At 34.8% G+C, this 16709-nt stretch overlaps 1 protein-coding gene across 17 annotated transcripts in view; it reads right to left on the bottom strand.

Annotated features, from left to right (window-relative positions):
• Nucleotides 1-16709, bottom strand: part of GULP1 (GULP PTB domain containing engulfment adaptor 1) — a 221923-nt gene that overhangs the window by 95235 nt on the left and 109979 nt on the right. For 15 of the 17 annotated variants that reach the window (XM_019626115.1, XM_019626117.1, XM_019626116.1 and 12 more), the window contains exon 3: nt 4455-4529. In XM_019626115.1, the coding sequence (XP_019481660.1) occupies nt 4455-4482 (28 nt within the window). In that variant the 5' untranslated portion in view covers nt 4483-4529. Of the gene's footprint in view, nt 1-4454; nt 4533-5706; nt 5716-8730; nt 8818-16709 lie in introns of all 17 variants that reach the window. The other 2 variants (XM_019626112.1, XM_019626114.1) reach the window with 2 other exon arrangements.

Here is a 16709-nt window from a genome sequence, read left to right as displayed (position 1 = left end):
ACAGCTAAGATGCTGAACAACAGCTCAACCTGGAGCTGGGCTGCCGTGAGTCGCCGGCAAGGGCGTAGGCTGCAGCCCCTGTGGCAGTGGGTTGCCATGGGCTACTGTGTGTAGCCAGCAGCCAGTGTGAGTGGCCAGCAGCCGCAGTGAGCGGCCATCCAGAAGCTGCTGACTGATCTGCCTCACCTGGGAAGAGTGCAATGGTAATACCAGCATGGGCCAGTGAAGCAACGTCCTCCACAACTAGATTGAAGAACAAAAATGACAGCAACTTGTCTGTTCCCCTTCTCCCAATTCCCCAGCACTGTTCCCATCCCCTCAATTCCCCAATAAAAATCTTTTTAAAAAAAAGCAATATTGACATATTGACATTGACATTAATGTGTAAAACTTTAGTTTTTTATGGATTTTCATTTTAATTATAGTTTTCTTTTTATGATTGCTACTGGATAGTGACATGATTAATTCAATAAAAATTTGTACTTAAATTTGGTATATATCTTGCTCTCATATATTAAAATAAATCACAATACTATACACCAAAATAATAAAAATGCCCAAGATCTACTTTTATGAGCTCTAAAAAGATATCCAATTTCTTTTCTCTCTCTTTTTTTTTTACCCATAAACTCAATTTTTCTCATGTCTCCTTTTCCAAGACATACAACACTGCTCGGGAGGATGTAAAGTCTGAGTGAAGCGTGAATATGATGGTTCCTTCCAATCCTGAGGCAGAGATAACTACTTTCTCCTTTAAGCTACTATTTTTTGAAAACTGATGATATTACCGCTGTTATAGTCACACATTGCAGTGACCTAGAAAGAGGGTAGGTGTATCCAGTTGTTACTGGTGACAGACTAAAATAATTACAATATGAAATTACTAGTGGACAAGCTGCAGTTGCTACACTGACAAAAAATTTATATCCACACGTCAAGTGCTGATAGTTTAGAGGTTTTTCATTACATACATCTAGTATAAGTAGTACACTTATAAAACCTGAAGGATTTCCAAAACGAGTCCTTACTTTTATCCTAATTTATAGTTTGGCAAAAGAAAAAAAAATAAAACTCTTTATATTAACTCCTATAGATGTGGTTGAGTTCACTTAAAGAGCTAGTACAAATGATGGTCCCTGGTCACTGTATGTGCCCACAGAAGCAGCGATATCCATGTAACTGGTACAGAAATGGGAACGAAGACATTGTAGTGTGTGTTCCCTTCCTTGAAATTAAACTATGATCACTAACTCAGTAGTGAACACTTACATAAAAGAAAAGGCGAACACTGCAAAATTTTTAACGAGTGTCAAATCACTCTCAATGCTGGGTCACTACATCTGGGTATTCAAAATGCATGTCCATGAAGATCTTATCAAGAAAGTTAGAGTAATTTCATTATTCTTAGATCATCAGAATTTAATATTTTGAGTATATTAACTTAAAACTAAATGTTATTAGATGAATGGATGCATGTGAATGGGTCATAAAAAGGAATATTGAATTCTAAGTGCTATACACTATGATTTTATCTACTCATCAGTATGTCAACTGATAAGTTAAGGAAAATAAAGTATAATTAGTTGACTTACATAATCACATTTATTCACATGCTATGTTTATGCGTTTTTACTAAAATATTCACTTTTGGTAATAAATAGAGTTTAGAATTTTAAAATTCAAAAAGAAAAGCTAACAGAGAAAGGAGTCATAAAACAAATTCATTTGTTAAAATTTAATTATTTATGAAGTTAGAATAGTTTTTACAGAACTACTCAAAATTGTAAAACTGATGCAACTGTAATACATTCAGTCTTCTTCAGAATCCATGAGTGGCTCTAACACCATTAGAGCATTTGCAAAGAAATCAGTGAAGTACCTGGCTAATTTAATGAAAGAATAGCAGGCAAATTACTAATTGGGAGATTTAATTAAAAGAACAAAAACAATTATGTTTAGGTTTAAGATAACAATCTCTTTTCCTGTGGCTTCTGAGGCCCAAGATGATTTAATAAAGTTGCACATGATAATTAAGTAAATTGGATACCTATGAAATCAGAGATAAGTTTTTACTGATAGACTTTCTGTGTTTAAAGTACAGTATACAGTGTATGTTGATGCCAATTATTGACAAGATTAATTGAATTATATATTCTCTAGTACTATAAACTCCCGATTTTCAGGATATATGAATACTCTCATATAATTCAAGTTTTCCAACTCAAATTAAATTTCAGTCAAATAGTGCTATTGGTTTAAACTAGGAGCAGGGGCTCTAACAATTTTTCCTTTAACAACCTCATTAAATGAGCGAGTCAGGAGTGATTGGTGAACTTAAGGTAGAATTTCCAACATCAAGTGCTAAATTAGAATTAGGGTAAAATATTGATTAATAATTTCCTGATAAATATATTTAATCATTAGACCTGAAAACTAAGAAAAGTCAAAGGAAATTTAAAGAGAGTGAAGCAAAGCAGGAAATAACAAGTACTTCTTGATTCTCTAAATCACTCTAATTTTCCTCATGGTTGTATTCCCACTGTCTTCAAATGAGACAAATATACAATTGCTAGTTATTCATATTACTATCGAACTCTTGGGATTTCTCAATGAAAAAGCCCTCCAAATTCCCTTCAAATAAAAAGTAAATTAGAAATGTGGAGTTTTCAACTTTAAATCCATCGAAAAAAGAGAATTGTAAGCAAATAAAAAAGATAAAGTCCAGAAGGATTTAAAAAAATAAGATAGTGTGATTTAAGTGATAAGTTTAAATGTAAAGCTTTCATTACTTTATTAGAAATATTTCATATATAAGATAATTATTTCTAGGTTTGTTTTTGTTTTGTTTTTTTTACTAGTAAAGAGACTAAAAAAGAAACATTATTTTACTTTTGGGATGTATTTTAAATCAGAGTAAGCTACAGACCACAAAAATGTCACTTTGCCTTCCCCTTATTCAGAAAAGTAAGTAAAATAATAAATTCCTAGCTTCCAAGAGTTGAAAGTTCACATTACTTAAATCCCTACTGAATAGATTAATCCTCTGTACCACATCAAAACGAACACTTCTCAATTCAGTAACAAAAATTTTTAGTACTTTGAGTAATTCCATTGTATTTTTGCATGACTTTGTTGGAATTATTTTTCCTACATTAAATCAGTGACCTTATCATTTACATCTATTTGTACTCAATTAAACTTAGTACCATGACCAAATGACAGCCCTTCAAACACTGAAAGACAACTCTTATTACCATACCAAGGGTTCTCAGCCATGCTTCCCTGTGGCATGGTTGAAAGTTCTGAAGTCATCCCAGCCTTTCTCATCCGAGCGTGTTACAATGTGTCAATTTAGTCTTTTAAAGAGAGAATACACTGTGCTTGACTGCATGGAATAAAACACAACATTCTATTCCCTGTTTCTGAGCTGTTCAGTTATTCATACATTAGAAAATGACCTGGAACTTTTGATAATGACACTGTTGACTTAATTCTTCAGTCATTTTTTTACCAATACAACACTTAAGGTAAATCTTCCAAATAATAACAATATTATAAATAACAATAAGTGCTAGATTTCCTGGACCCATGTTTGACAATTAGCAGTATCTTATCAAGTTTATAGTGTATAATATGACCTAACTGGTCATCTTCCCCTCCACATATCTGTAGTCCTATCACATCCATAATTTTCTCCAGCTTTTAATCACCTAAGAACTTGAGCAGCATTGCAAGTTTTCTCTCCCAATTCAGACAGCATGTTAAACAGGAGGCAATCTTGTGCCTACCACTAGAGAATTAAAGAATACATGATTTTACCTTCACTGAACTAGATAAAACTGTCACATTTTTCTGTATTTCCTATGAGTGTATCATGAAATATTTTGTCAAATGCCATGTTTTACTGACCCTTAAAAAAACAAAAGCTGTTGCTTTCATTCTTATACTGATCATTGCATTTATTTTTATTTTAAATTTCTATCTTAAAATTATAAGGAATATTTGGCCTCATGGCTATTAATTTACCTATCATCAAGCCTCACATATTATTCAGTAAAAAGTGGAGTACATACACACACATACATGAGTTAATTTAAATCAAGGCAAGCTTACGCCCAGGGAATTTAGTATTGTATGGCTATGCGAGATGACGTTAAGACTGGTTTCAATTTTTTTTTTTTTTTGCAACTTCACACCACAGAATAAACATGTTAGAGAACATAGTGTCACAAATGTATATTGAATTAAGTGTATTAAATAAGCCTACTCTTTCATTAGAGCCATAACCAAAACAGGTTAATTGGCAATGTTTGCAGATTAGTGTTCTCTAGTCTAAATTCATTCCTGAACCATATGGTATGACAACGGAAAAAACTGGTTTCTTAACATCTCTGCTTGATTTTCATAGTAATCTTCAATTGACCACCCCAGGTCCATTAAATGGGCACACTTACCTTTCTTTCTGCTAAAAGCTCGGTTCATGATGAGGATCAGCCAAATAAATGTTCAATTTGATCACAGTTTATATCCTATAAAAATAACAAAATATTAAAGCATAAATGAAGGAATGTTTATAAATCTCTTTTATGTAAATGCATTTTAATCACAAATTCTTTCAAATTTAAAAAAAAATATTTACAAACAATATTCTGAAAACTTCCAAAGGATCCTGGGTAAGAATAAATGTAAGTATTCAATATTATGAATGACCTAGCAGATAAGAAAAATATCTTAAATGAAATTCCTCTCGAGTTCCTTAATCTTCTTGTCTTTTTCCTACTACACATCTATTAGTTATATTTACCTGCAACTTTAAGGAGAAAAACTCTAGTAAGCAGACCAAGAATGAGGAAAGAGCCACCCACAAAGTTTAGAGAGAACAGTGCCTATAGCTCACACAAGAGCTAGCAGAGAGGGAGGGGAATTTCATACTTCATAGGATATCAATTAGATTACTAAGAAGTATCTCACCTTATAAGTAGAAAAAAATTAAAGCTATAATAAATGATCCTTTGGCCTCAATAAATCTTAAAATCAAAACCCCTGAATAATTTCCAGTAACTTCACTGTATCCCAAACTATGTTCAAAAACATTTTAAGAAATACACAAATATTTAACACCCAAATGGTAAAATTCATAGCCTAGTATCCAATTAAAAAAAAAAAAAAAGTAAGTATGCAAAGAAGCAGAAAAATACAATCTATAATGGAAAGAAAAATCAATTAAAACTGATCCAGAAATGATATATGATAGTAGTGATAGGCATGGGCACTCAGATACATTTCATTTACTCGAGAAGCTAGGGGAGAGATTAAACAGTTAGAGACAGAGAAGATGAAAAAAAAAAAACAAAGCCAAAAACACCACCCAAATCAAACTTCTAGAAATGAGACCACAATGTATGAGATAATAAATAAATACATACATACATACATACATACATACATACATACATACATACATACTAGATGGGACTAGTGGCAGATAAGACATGGCAGAAGAAGGGGAAAAAAAGGAGTGAAATTGACATTGAAATTATCTAAAATGTAACAGAAAAAGACTCTAATGCACAGAAGGAAGAAGGGAGAGGGAGGGAGGGAAAGAAAGAAGGAATGGTGGGTCACTGAATTACGAAAAAACTTCATATGCTCAAATAGTCCCTGAAGCAAAAGAGAGAGAGGAGAGGGACAGAAGAATATTTGAAGAAATATAGGCTGAGGATTTTCCAAAAATATGAACCCAAGGATTCAAAAAGCTTAACAAATCACAAATACAGAAAACAAGAAGAAAACTACACCATAACACATCAAATTGTTCAAATCAGGAACAGTGAGAAGATCTTTAAAGTAGCCAGAAAAAGGAAACATTGTATGCAGAAGAACAAGATTAGGCAGCAATTTTTGCATCTGAAACGTTGCAAACTAGCAGACAGAGGAGCAACATCTGTAAAATATGGAAGGACCAAAACTTAATATAAAAACAAAACAAAACACGTAATCTCATTATATGTGGGGGAAGGAAAGTAAGAGTAATTTTTTGAGTTTCTTTACAAAACACCATTATATATTTTTTGTTTTTCTCTCTCTTAAGAATCCAGAGGCAAGATCCTGTATTAAGTATTTATAACATGTTATAAACATCATTAGACAACCTTATAAATTCAATTGATAGCTACAGTAAATCTGGCCATGTTAAAAAATATAAATGGAATATTCAACATGATTAAAAAATTTATAATTCATAATTTATTAAAACATGATCACTCCAAGTTTAAAGCCAATTGGGAGGAGTTTTATTTTATTTATTTATTTATTTACTTTTTCATGTGGGAGTTGAACCAGCAAGCTTGCTGTTAAGAGCACATGCTCTATCCACCGAGCCATCTGGGCAGCAGCTCAGCTCAAGGTGTGGAGTTCAGTCTTAGTTGCGGGTGGGCATAGCCACCATTCCCTGCGGGAGTCGAACCAGCAGCCTTGTTGTTAAGAGTTCATGCTGTGTCCACTGAGCCATCCATGTGGCAGCTCAGCTCAAGGTGCTGAGTTCGGTCTTAGTTGCAGGCGGGCATAGCCCACCATCGAACAGGCAGTCTTGTTAGGAGCATGTCCTCTCACCAGCTGAGCCATCCTGCCACCTGTTGGCAGCTCAGGGAGGGGCAGCTCAGCTTGGGCACAGCTCAGTGGCCCATGTGGGAATCGAACCAGCGACCCTGTTGCTCAGAGCTCACACTCTTAAGCTAACTCTTAACCAACTGAGCCACTCGGCCGGCCCTCGGGAGGAGTTTTAAATCTCTAAAGAAAAATTTTAAAACATAAACATTAAAGGTAGATGTCTTTAGATGAGTTATTTTCATCTCAAATTTTATGTAAAAACCAGTAACCACATTGACAAAATATTGTGAGCTCAACTGGTATTAATTATTCTATAAATTCAACATTTTGTAAGGCTAATTAAAAAAAAATGGTTTGTAGTCAACAGTCCTTTCTTTAAACAAATTTAGCATATCCAGGTTGCAAAACTGATTTACCAAAGGAAATGCACTGATATTTATAGACTAATTCAGAAGTTTAGAGTGACTTTTAATGACTGTCAGTTTCCTGCTTTGCAACCTGCTGCCTAAGCTCTTATTTAAAAATAATGAAATCATACTTTATGACTCAAGAAACTATATATGGTATGAATATTCAAACCTATAAAACAGCTGGTTCTGAATTTCATTTTTATCCTTATGAGTGTGTTTAAAATCAAATTTTCCTGGAATTCTTTCAAGGTTGATTTTTTTAAATCTGAAAATTGATTAAAACATAGTTCACATTAATATAAGTCATAAATCATTTTAAAGTCTTGTTGTTCACCAAGAGATCAGAGATGATGCTAAAATAATGAAGTCTGATCATTAGGTTTGTTCTAGGAAGATAAATTAGGTGAAGTTAAAAAAAATACTATATATATATAAATATATAAATATAAATATAAATATAAATAATATAAATATAAATATATATGCTTCTCCTATAAATACACACAAGGTGTATTTTTTACTCAAACCTTTTGTGTGCTTTTCTAAATATGTAATTCAGGAAGGTAATCGTGAGAGAATGTCAGACAAGTTTAGATCCTGCACTAACTCCTTCAGGTTGCTAATACTCTAAAAGTAGTGGCTAACTATTGGAACTTCTTGGCTTGGCAACTGCTAACAAGGCTTCCAAAATTGTACTTAACTCATTTATGAAACTCTTCTTGATCAAATAGTTAGTGTCTATTGTAAAGTTCTCTGCTTAAATCTTCCAATTGTAAGACATCTTATAATACGTTTCTTCATTGTATTTTATGACTGTAATTTGCAAAGTCTTTGCGTTTACAGATCAATACTATCTAAGCATAGACAAGAAAATTAACCAATACAAAAATTGAGAAATTTCACATTACCGGGAGGGCAATATGTGCTAAAGAATATATACATTTATAATTTTATAAGAAATAGCAACATTAGTGTTTTCTGAAATTCCCTGATTTGGGATATGAATGCTTATCATTATTTTCCTTTTTCTATAATATTGACCAACATCTCATAACACTCATAAAAAATCCTTTGCTCTCTCAATAGATATATTTTGAGACCACATTATGTGACAAGCATTACAGGAGTGAAAAAGTAAAAATAAGGGGCCGGCCAAGTGGCTCGTTGGTTAAGAGTTGGCTTGGGACGCCAGCTCTGAGCAGGAGGGCCACCGGTTCGGATCCCACATGAGGACCAGTGACGCTGCCCTCTACAGCTACAATGGTGAACAATAGCTCTACCTGGAGCTGGGCTGCCATGAGTCACCGGCGACAGTGTAGGCCACAGTGGGACTGCAGTGGGCTGCCATAAGCTACCGTGAGTGGCAGGCAGCCAGCGTGAGCCACCGTGAGCGGCCATCCGATGGACAGCGACTGATCTGCCTCACCCAGGAAAAGCACAATGATAATACCAACATGGGCCAGTGAAGCGACGTCCTCCTCAACTAAACTAAAGAACAAAAGAACAGCAACTTGTCTGTTCCCCTCCCCGATTCCCCAATGCTGTTCCCTCCCCCAATTCCCCAATGGAGAAAAAAAAAATCTTAAAAAAAAAAAGTTAAAATAAGTATGACATGGTTCTTGCTTTCAAAGAATTTTCTATCTTTAAGTGGTAGGGGGAATGGGTGTGGGAATCTGTGGATTGGGACAAGCCCTATAGAAGAGGTAGATACCATTGAGAAAGAGTAGATGAAGCAGAGAATGACTGTTTTGTTCAGCTTCAGAGTAGATGTGAATAGCATTTCTCAGATGACTGAAGGCTAAAGGTGAGAAGAGAAAAGAAGGTTTCAGTCAGAAGGGCAGAACACCATCGTATGCAGTGTGTTTATTATGGGCAAGGGGCTCCCAGCCACATGGCTACTGGCCTTCAAGAAGCCATCCGCGGCCCTCATGGAGGTCTCATTTAGGATATTCTGCAACACGTTTGATTGGGAGTGGGCGAAGGTCTAAAGGGAGCACTTCGGGCACCTGATAATGTGGCCAAATCTTCAGAATGGCTTTTTGTGAGAAAACCTTAATACACAAGATCCAGAAATATCAGGCCTGTGAAACAAAATAAAAACGGTCTGAATTTCCACCAATGCCAAGAGTCAAGTCAAAATAAAGGCCAGAATGAATCAAAAAGAAAAATGGGATACAGCTTATCCTTCCTAACAATGAAAGCTACGAAATTTGAACCGCTTTATTCTGACAATAACACTTGCTGTAATGATGAGGCCTATTCAAAAGTGATTTCCACAGCTGTAAACCCTCTAGGTATTACACCATAAGTATCTGGGCAGTAATTATGGCAAAGTTGAGATATCACAAAATCCCATGCAGAGACTGGGCACTATAGAGTGCCCCTTGTTCCAGTCTATCAGCCTAAAGGGAGGTGGCACCACCACTCAGCACCTACAGGAGGGAGGGGATATCAAGGGATCCTTTTGGTGTCCTGAAGACCAAAAGAGTTAAACTCCAGGGAAGGAGCTGTATTGGAATTCTCAATCTGTCAGCAACCCCTTTCGCACGGGTTTGATGAGTTCCCAATATACTTCCATAAGTGTCTACAAGATTCTGAACTAAACTTTGGCAGGCTTCTAGCAGCCTGTTTCAATAATTAGATACTGCGATTTTTCATTAAAATGCCATTCAATGTTCAATTGACTATTTCTCTCACTGAGTTTTCTTCATTATCTTGTGTCCTCAATGGGAGAGGTCAGCTAACTTTCTCTGAAATGAGATAATCACACAGTAAATAAATTATGCTAAAAGAAATATTTTTAAAGACAAATAAAACTATGCATATTGAAGCAAACATTATTTACAATAGAATAAACATGACTCTCCTATATGTAGACCTAAAAGTATCCTAGGTTTAGTTTCCTTTTGAACCTTAGATTTTGAAGTTCTCTGTAGAAGTCCTACTAAATATTTTCTCCATTTTCTTAATCATAATAGTATAATTTCTCTTTTTTATTTTGATTGTACACATAAGAACTGTATCTTTTTAGACCTGTTGTTTTGGCTATTTCACCAAAAACTTTGATATCCATATCCTCACTCACAGTGATAACTTTTAGGATCCAATTACTAATGTAACATTACCTTTGGCAATGCTAGCTGAATTTGTTTGAAAGACTATAATAAAATAGCTGACTACTCAATGCTGTTAGAGTCTCAGACTCAAGACTTTATGGATTTTAAGACTAGAATTTGCAGAATATATATTGTTTGAAGATTCAGTTATCATCTACAGTCAAACAACAATATAAAATTTTTATTTCAGTTTCATATTTTTTGCCTTTTATTAGGGTATTTCACTTGAAAGGGACTTTCTCATTTAAATTTCTTGCTTTAATGTCAGCAGTTTTTAGATTGGCATTTTGTACATTAAGCACATTTTTTATCTTTACATTTAATTAACAATCACTAATTATAAATGTATGTAGACTTACCATTTTATTCATTTTATAGTTTTGTTTTAAGCAAGTGAGAGAGAGACAGGTTACCCCTTTCACCAGCTTTTAAAGCAGCCCTCAGAGAAACTTCTCATATCTTTTCCCTTGATATGCAGAGCAACTCACAATGTCAGTAGTTTTATTGGGAGGGGATTGATTAGAAGGAAATCTAATCTTTAAAAACAGAGCTTCCAAATATTTACACTGGGAAACCATGCTTCCCTTACTGTTAGAGGCTGCACTGGGTATTGCCACTACGCTTGCCCACACAACAGTACTGCTTAGACTGTTCAAAAACCGAGTTCTGCTCTGCCACTACAATCAAACTTCAGTGGAACTATGTATTCTTTAATTATCTGGTCTTCGTTCTGTGGGTTTCTACCAGTCTTTCACATGTAGTTACCAAAACACTGCTCCAAAATTTCTTATCTTCATCTCCATCCTGACAGTGTTGAACTTTACACTAGCCCAGTGATCCTGGAAAATAACAAAGGTTAAGGAAATTCCTCCTCCCTTTTGAGTTCTGGAAATGGCTTATGCAAAGAACCACCCTTCCCCATTTGACCTAGATAAGATTCAGGGCACTCCCCGTGTTTACTCATGACAAGGCCAAACAAAGACCCTCCAAATTCCCATTTTTTGCTTCATGAATGATTAGCTGAACTGCTTGTGCCACTGAGTAAGCTATACAAAAGGCCTGCTACCAAAACTTAACAGAACTTCTCTCCGTCCCCAGGGTTCCTGAACTTTGACCCATCCTCTGTTTAGCAGACTCAACCCTTCTTTCATAACCTCTCCTAAGAATAGGCTGACTTAGGAGCCCAAAGGTTTTTGCTCTACCTACAGTCCCTAATCTTACACCACCCTCAATCATCCTACCTTTTCACATCATATTCCTTCTAGCATTATTTACTCCGCTTTATAAAATGAAAGCCCTTTTCTGCTTAGACTTTGAGGAGGTGGGCACATTCTCCCTATTGCAATGGCCCCTTCACCTTATTGCAGTAATCATTTCACATAAGGTGTCTCATTACCTAAATCCAGATTCGTTTTCTGACACTGCATTTGATCAAATTTAGAAAGACTTCTGGCAACTAACCCCAACCTACCTCACTGAACTAATTTGCAAATTTTCCTTTCAGTATATCTACTCAAATGGAGCTAGCTAGCCCTCTTATTCTCTTGCACTAATGGATGCTTTCATTTTACCAATCAAACGAATTGCAAAAGCATGTCGTAGAAAATTAAATGAATCTGGGTTTTGAAAATGTTATTTTTCGATATCTAGCACCCAGTTCATATCTAGAGTAAATATCTGTTAAATTACAAAGTTAATAAATTAACTTTTCTAAAACAATATATATTTTATTGTAACACAAACACATATCTTAGCTCCCAAAATTTGTTGAAAATGTATAACAATAAAAACAAATCTTAATTTGAAGATACTTTCAGAATTAGAAAATTCCCTAAGGTTGTTCAGTAATCCAACAAAACTATAATCTTACCTTATTACACATACTGCACAGGATTATGATAAATTATACAAATAAAGACAATTCACTTTTTTATCAAAGAAAACATTATAAACAAGCTAATAAAGAGAATAGCCATGATCATTCCCTGGCACACAAAAAAATATTTCCTCTGTTGGACAAAAGAAATCTACTGAAACATAAATTAATTAACAATTTGATAAAACCATGTATATTTTCAGGCAAATATTCCACTGAAATCAAGCAATCTCTGTGATTGTTACAATATCACAAATGAAAGAAAATTTTACTCCAATTAGGAATAGGGCGAATTTTTTTATCTAGGTTAAACTTTCCATAGAAACAAAATTCTAAGAGAAGGAAATGAAGATAGTATCTACCTAAGGATGAAGGAGGAAATATTTGTAATTGAGAAAATAAGAAGACGACATTAATAAGTGAATCAAATGAAAAATATAAGAAAACATAATGGCTGAAATTGTCAAAGCAATATAAATGAACTAAATTGCAGGACGGGTATAATGCATAGATAAGTTACAGAATTCAAAGATTAAATGAATGAACTCTCTCTCCATTTAATGTTATCCTTTTAATTGTTAATTTGTTCATTTCAAAAACAATCCAGAGTGCTTAAACAAATTGAATGTTCCTATACTCTATAACCCAGAAGCTCCATTCCTGAGTATTTGATCATTGAATTCTCATAGATACAGAAAGGGCTTTTGTGAGAAATCTCATTATTGTTTGTGATACTAAGGAGTTGGAGGCAATCTGGTTGTCTACCACTAGTAGGAGAGATAGGCAAAATATGGTAGATACATGTCATGGTGTATTATACAGAATGATCAACTAAAAATAATGATTAAATGTGCACACAATAACATGACTAGACCTTAGACACAATGCTGATTGTGACAAATAAGAAGGTGGACCAGATAACCCCCAAATCAAGCAATGCTGAGATACAAAAACAATATGAATATTAAAGAACAAATACAAACAAAAATATGTACACCAAACAATTGACTGGCAAAGAGGGGGTATGAGGTAAGAATGGCATAAGAAGGAATAAAATAGAGGAAAGACAGTGACTTTGAACAGCCCCAAAGAGTATGATTATTTCAATATTTTGCACGTGCCATCAATATATAAATATTGGTACAAGGTTGGCACTCTCTCTATTTAGTCATTCTTCTCTAGTCACCCAGTGTGCACAGCCTGTGGTACATTTATGGGGTGATGTCAGTCCCTGCCCTTGAGTCCAGGAGAAAGCAGAAGCTCATCTGAGATTGGAAAATCTCAGAAAATCCACACAACTAATGCATCAAGACTGGGCCCTTCCAGATACTTACTGTTCCCTTTATTTCTCGTCCTTTGATACCTCATAGCGGCTGTTTCCAATGTTTTCTATTCTTGTCAAGGTATATCCTAAGAGATCATCTTCGCTCCTACTTTACTGAGGTGATTGATGTCAGTCTGCCTTTTAATATTGCCTCATTTTTTTCCCCCTCTCTCCCCTAGTCAATTAGGCAATGGGGTTGTCCATTTTAAGACTGGAATACAAACACCCAGTCATTAATCTCTTTGCTTGTCTCTTATCTCAGTGGACCAGAACAGCTTTTCCCCACACATTTTTCTTTGTTTCTAGTTCAATCCAAGTTCTTTCTAACTACTATGAATTAGCATTACCATCATCCTCACTCCATCTTTCAAATACCATTAGAGCTATAGATATCTCTTTTAACTTTTGCCACAAAGTTCTTGAAATTTTGGTTCCTTTTTCCACTGTGTCATGTCCTCAGACCCTCTGCAGTATTATTTGATTTCTATTTCAAAGGGAGAGCTGGCCAGTCTGATTGATAAATGGATATTGAAAGTAAAAGAAAGAGAACTCAAGGACAACCACTACTCTCTTTTTAACTCAGTAAAGTGCCATTTATTGAGAAAGGGACACTTGGGCAAAACAAAGTTTGAAAGGTGGAATGCAAGACTTCTGTTTTAGATATGTTAGTTCTGAGATACCTATTAAGACCTCAAAGAAGAGATGTTGAGTGAATGGTTGGATAAAGGAGTCTGGACTGGCAGGTAGAATAGGAATAGAGAAACAATTTGTGAAGTAACCAGTTTATGATAATGAGGTCAGGTAGGAGACCAGGGGCGTGTCGAATTTTATCAATTAGTCAGAATAAGATGAAGCTAGGGGATGGTTAAGGAACAGCCATTGAAGTTAAATGAAAACCAAGAAAGTGTGCAGTTCTGGCATTCAAATGACGAATGTTTTCATTAAGAAAAATTTAAATAATACTGAGTTGGCAAAAAAGTGGGAGCCTGAGAAATGGCTATCAGTTTCAAAACATGGAGATTATTGGTGACTTCTACATTGTAGTTTCAGGGGTGAAGGGGCTAGAACAGCTTGATGGTTAGGAAGTAGAGAAACTCAAGGAATTTTTCTACAAATAGAGGCAAGAAATAATGCAGGACACAGGGGATGACATAGACTAAAGGAATAGACATTTTGTTGGATACTATTGCACATGTATTTATGCTGATGTGAAACTAACGGGAAAATTGATGAAAACAGAACAGAGTGAGAATAAATGCAGGAACAAATTCCTTGAACAAGCGTAAAAAGATATAGTCAAATCCACAAGTGAAGTGACTGTCCTCAAATAAAAGGAGAGGGAGTTCATTCATTACAATAAAAACAAAGGCTGAGTCACTACAACATTTAAAATCAGTAGTTCAGAAGATTTAGTGATGAGAAAACATGGAATTTCTCTTCCAATTGCACGCATTTTATCATTTAAATAAGAAGTCATTAGCTCTAAGTGAGAAAGATGAAGGGCTGTAAGGATTAGAGAAGATAAAAGATGAGAGGAGGTGATGAGAGAGGAGAGGAAAAAGGGGGGCAGAAAATAGTCAACTCAAATCAAAGAACAAATTGAAGAAACAAGACAGTTGAATTTCTGGGCAATTTTAATGACCTGATGAGGACTGCAATCTAAACATAAAATGAGACTAATCAACATGCTCATATGAATTTGTGTGTGTGTGTGTGTGTGTGTGTGTGTGTGTGTGTGTGTGTGTTGCAGCCATGTTACCTACTTGATGTCTAAGAGTATATAGTCATCGACAGGAGCTGGGATTTTCCCAGGCAAGTATGACAGAGAGAAAAAGAGACAAAAGTGTCTTGATAAATTATGGTCCATATATTGAAATAAGAAATTGCCCTTGAAATTGGTCCAGCCTTAGAAACTATATCAAACAATTAGTTCCTCATCTTCATGTCCTTCACTGTAATTAACATGAATATTCTGTGATAATTTACTGTTTTTAGAATTGTTTTTAAATTACCATAGTGTAAAAACTTGGTCACAACAACCAAAGGGGGGAATATACACATATGTACGCTTTCACACATTACGTTTCACATACTGATGCATTTACACCTACAAAGGCTTTCTTAAAGATTTACTGCTTATGAAATATGTATGCCACATAATATAATAAAATATTAACATTCTATTTACAAAAAACAATACAAAAAGTAACTGTAGATTACTTTGGACTACCATTTCTCATGTGGGGAGCAGGAGGAAGAACACGTCACAATGTCTCCAGCGGGAGGTGGGGTCAGGGGCCTAGCATTTGTTGTTTTGAAAAACATGTCAACAGTATATTATATTTGTTATGTTCATAATAGAAAATACAAGAAGCTCTACAAAATCTTGGTTGGTCAGAACTGCAGAAAAAGTGAGAAATACTTCTACGTAAGGTGGGTTTGAAAATTTCATATGCATATATATGTTGTGGAAAAACACAGTCTCCTTAAACTGCTTGAAATTTTTAATTATCTAACAAAGAGACTTGAACCGTCTCCTTATTTTACCTTTTTGTATCACAAAACTGTTGTTAGGCACAATCCTGATAGGCTGGCTCTGCTTTCAGGCCGGGGGCCTGGAGGTCAAACGCCTCCTCATTCTGATTTCTCTACAGAAACACACACTTGCTTCCCGATCTGGTGCTTGATTTTCTTTCATTATTCTTAACATATGAATAATTTTTCTCTTAACAAAAAAATATTCGTGCAGCACAAAAGCATAAGCTTCAGCTTTAGTGACAACCAGGCAGAGAAGAAACAAGTCTATCAGTAATAACAAGACTCGTTGGTCCACAATCTTCTTTTATTTAGAAAGCTAAGAGTGTGTATTAGAAAATATTAAATACTGTAGTATGTATAACGACTTTTAATGATCCAAATTAAATAAATACTCAAATAATGATAAAGCAGATTACCCCAATACTACACTTACTTATTTTTTAAAATTTTACTTTATCCACTAGAAAAATACTGTGTTTTAAGCATTAATTGAGGTCCATCTATCTTTGCTCTAAATTAAAACTTTAATTTATTGTATGTGATGACAGATACATTTCTACATGCATAGAAAGCAAGTGCTCCAAGTATCTGAATTGCACGGATGCAATTTAAAGTTTATTCCTCTTTCTTCTAGTATACCTTAGAAGGTGTTATCAAAGACAAGAGTAAATTGAGAAGAGAGAGAAGATGTAAATTTCCCAATTACTTTCTTGACAAAATGCAGAGCAAGACCACTTTACAAATGCTGTGTTTTCAGTTATGGTGTTAATATTGAGAATAGTAATAACCAGAAACCTGAATTAAAATAAGCATTTTTAAAAACATTATGGGAACAT

This window comes from Hipposideros armiger, unplaced genomic scaffold (genome assembly GCF_001890085.2).
Source record: "Hipposideros armiger isolate ML-2016 unplaced genomic scaffold, ASM189008v1 scaffold_658, whole genome shotgun sequence".
Taxonomy (NCBI): Eukaryota; Metazoa; Chordata; class Mammalia; order Chiroptera; family Hipposideridae; genus Hipposideros; species Hipposideros armiger.
Note: the sequence above shows the minus strand (reverse complement) of the source record. Positions and strands in the feature narration are given on the sequence as shown.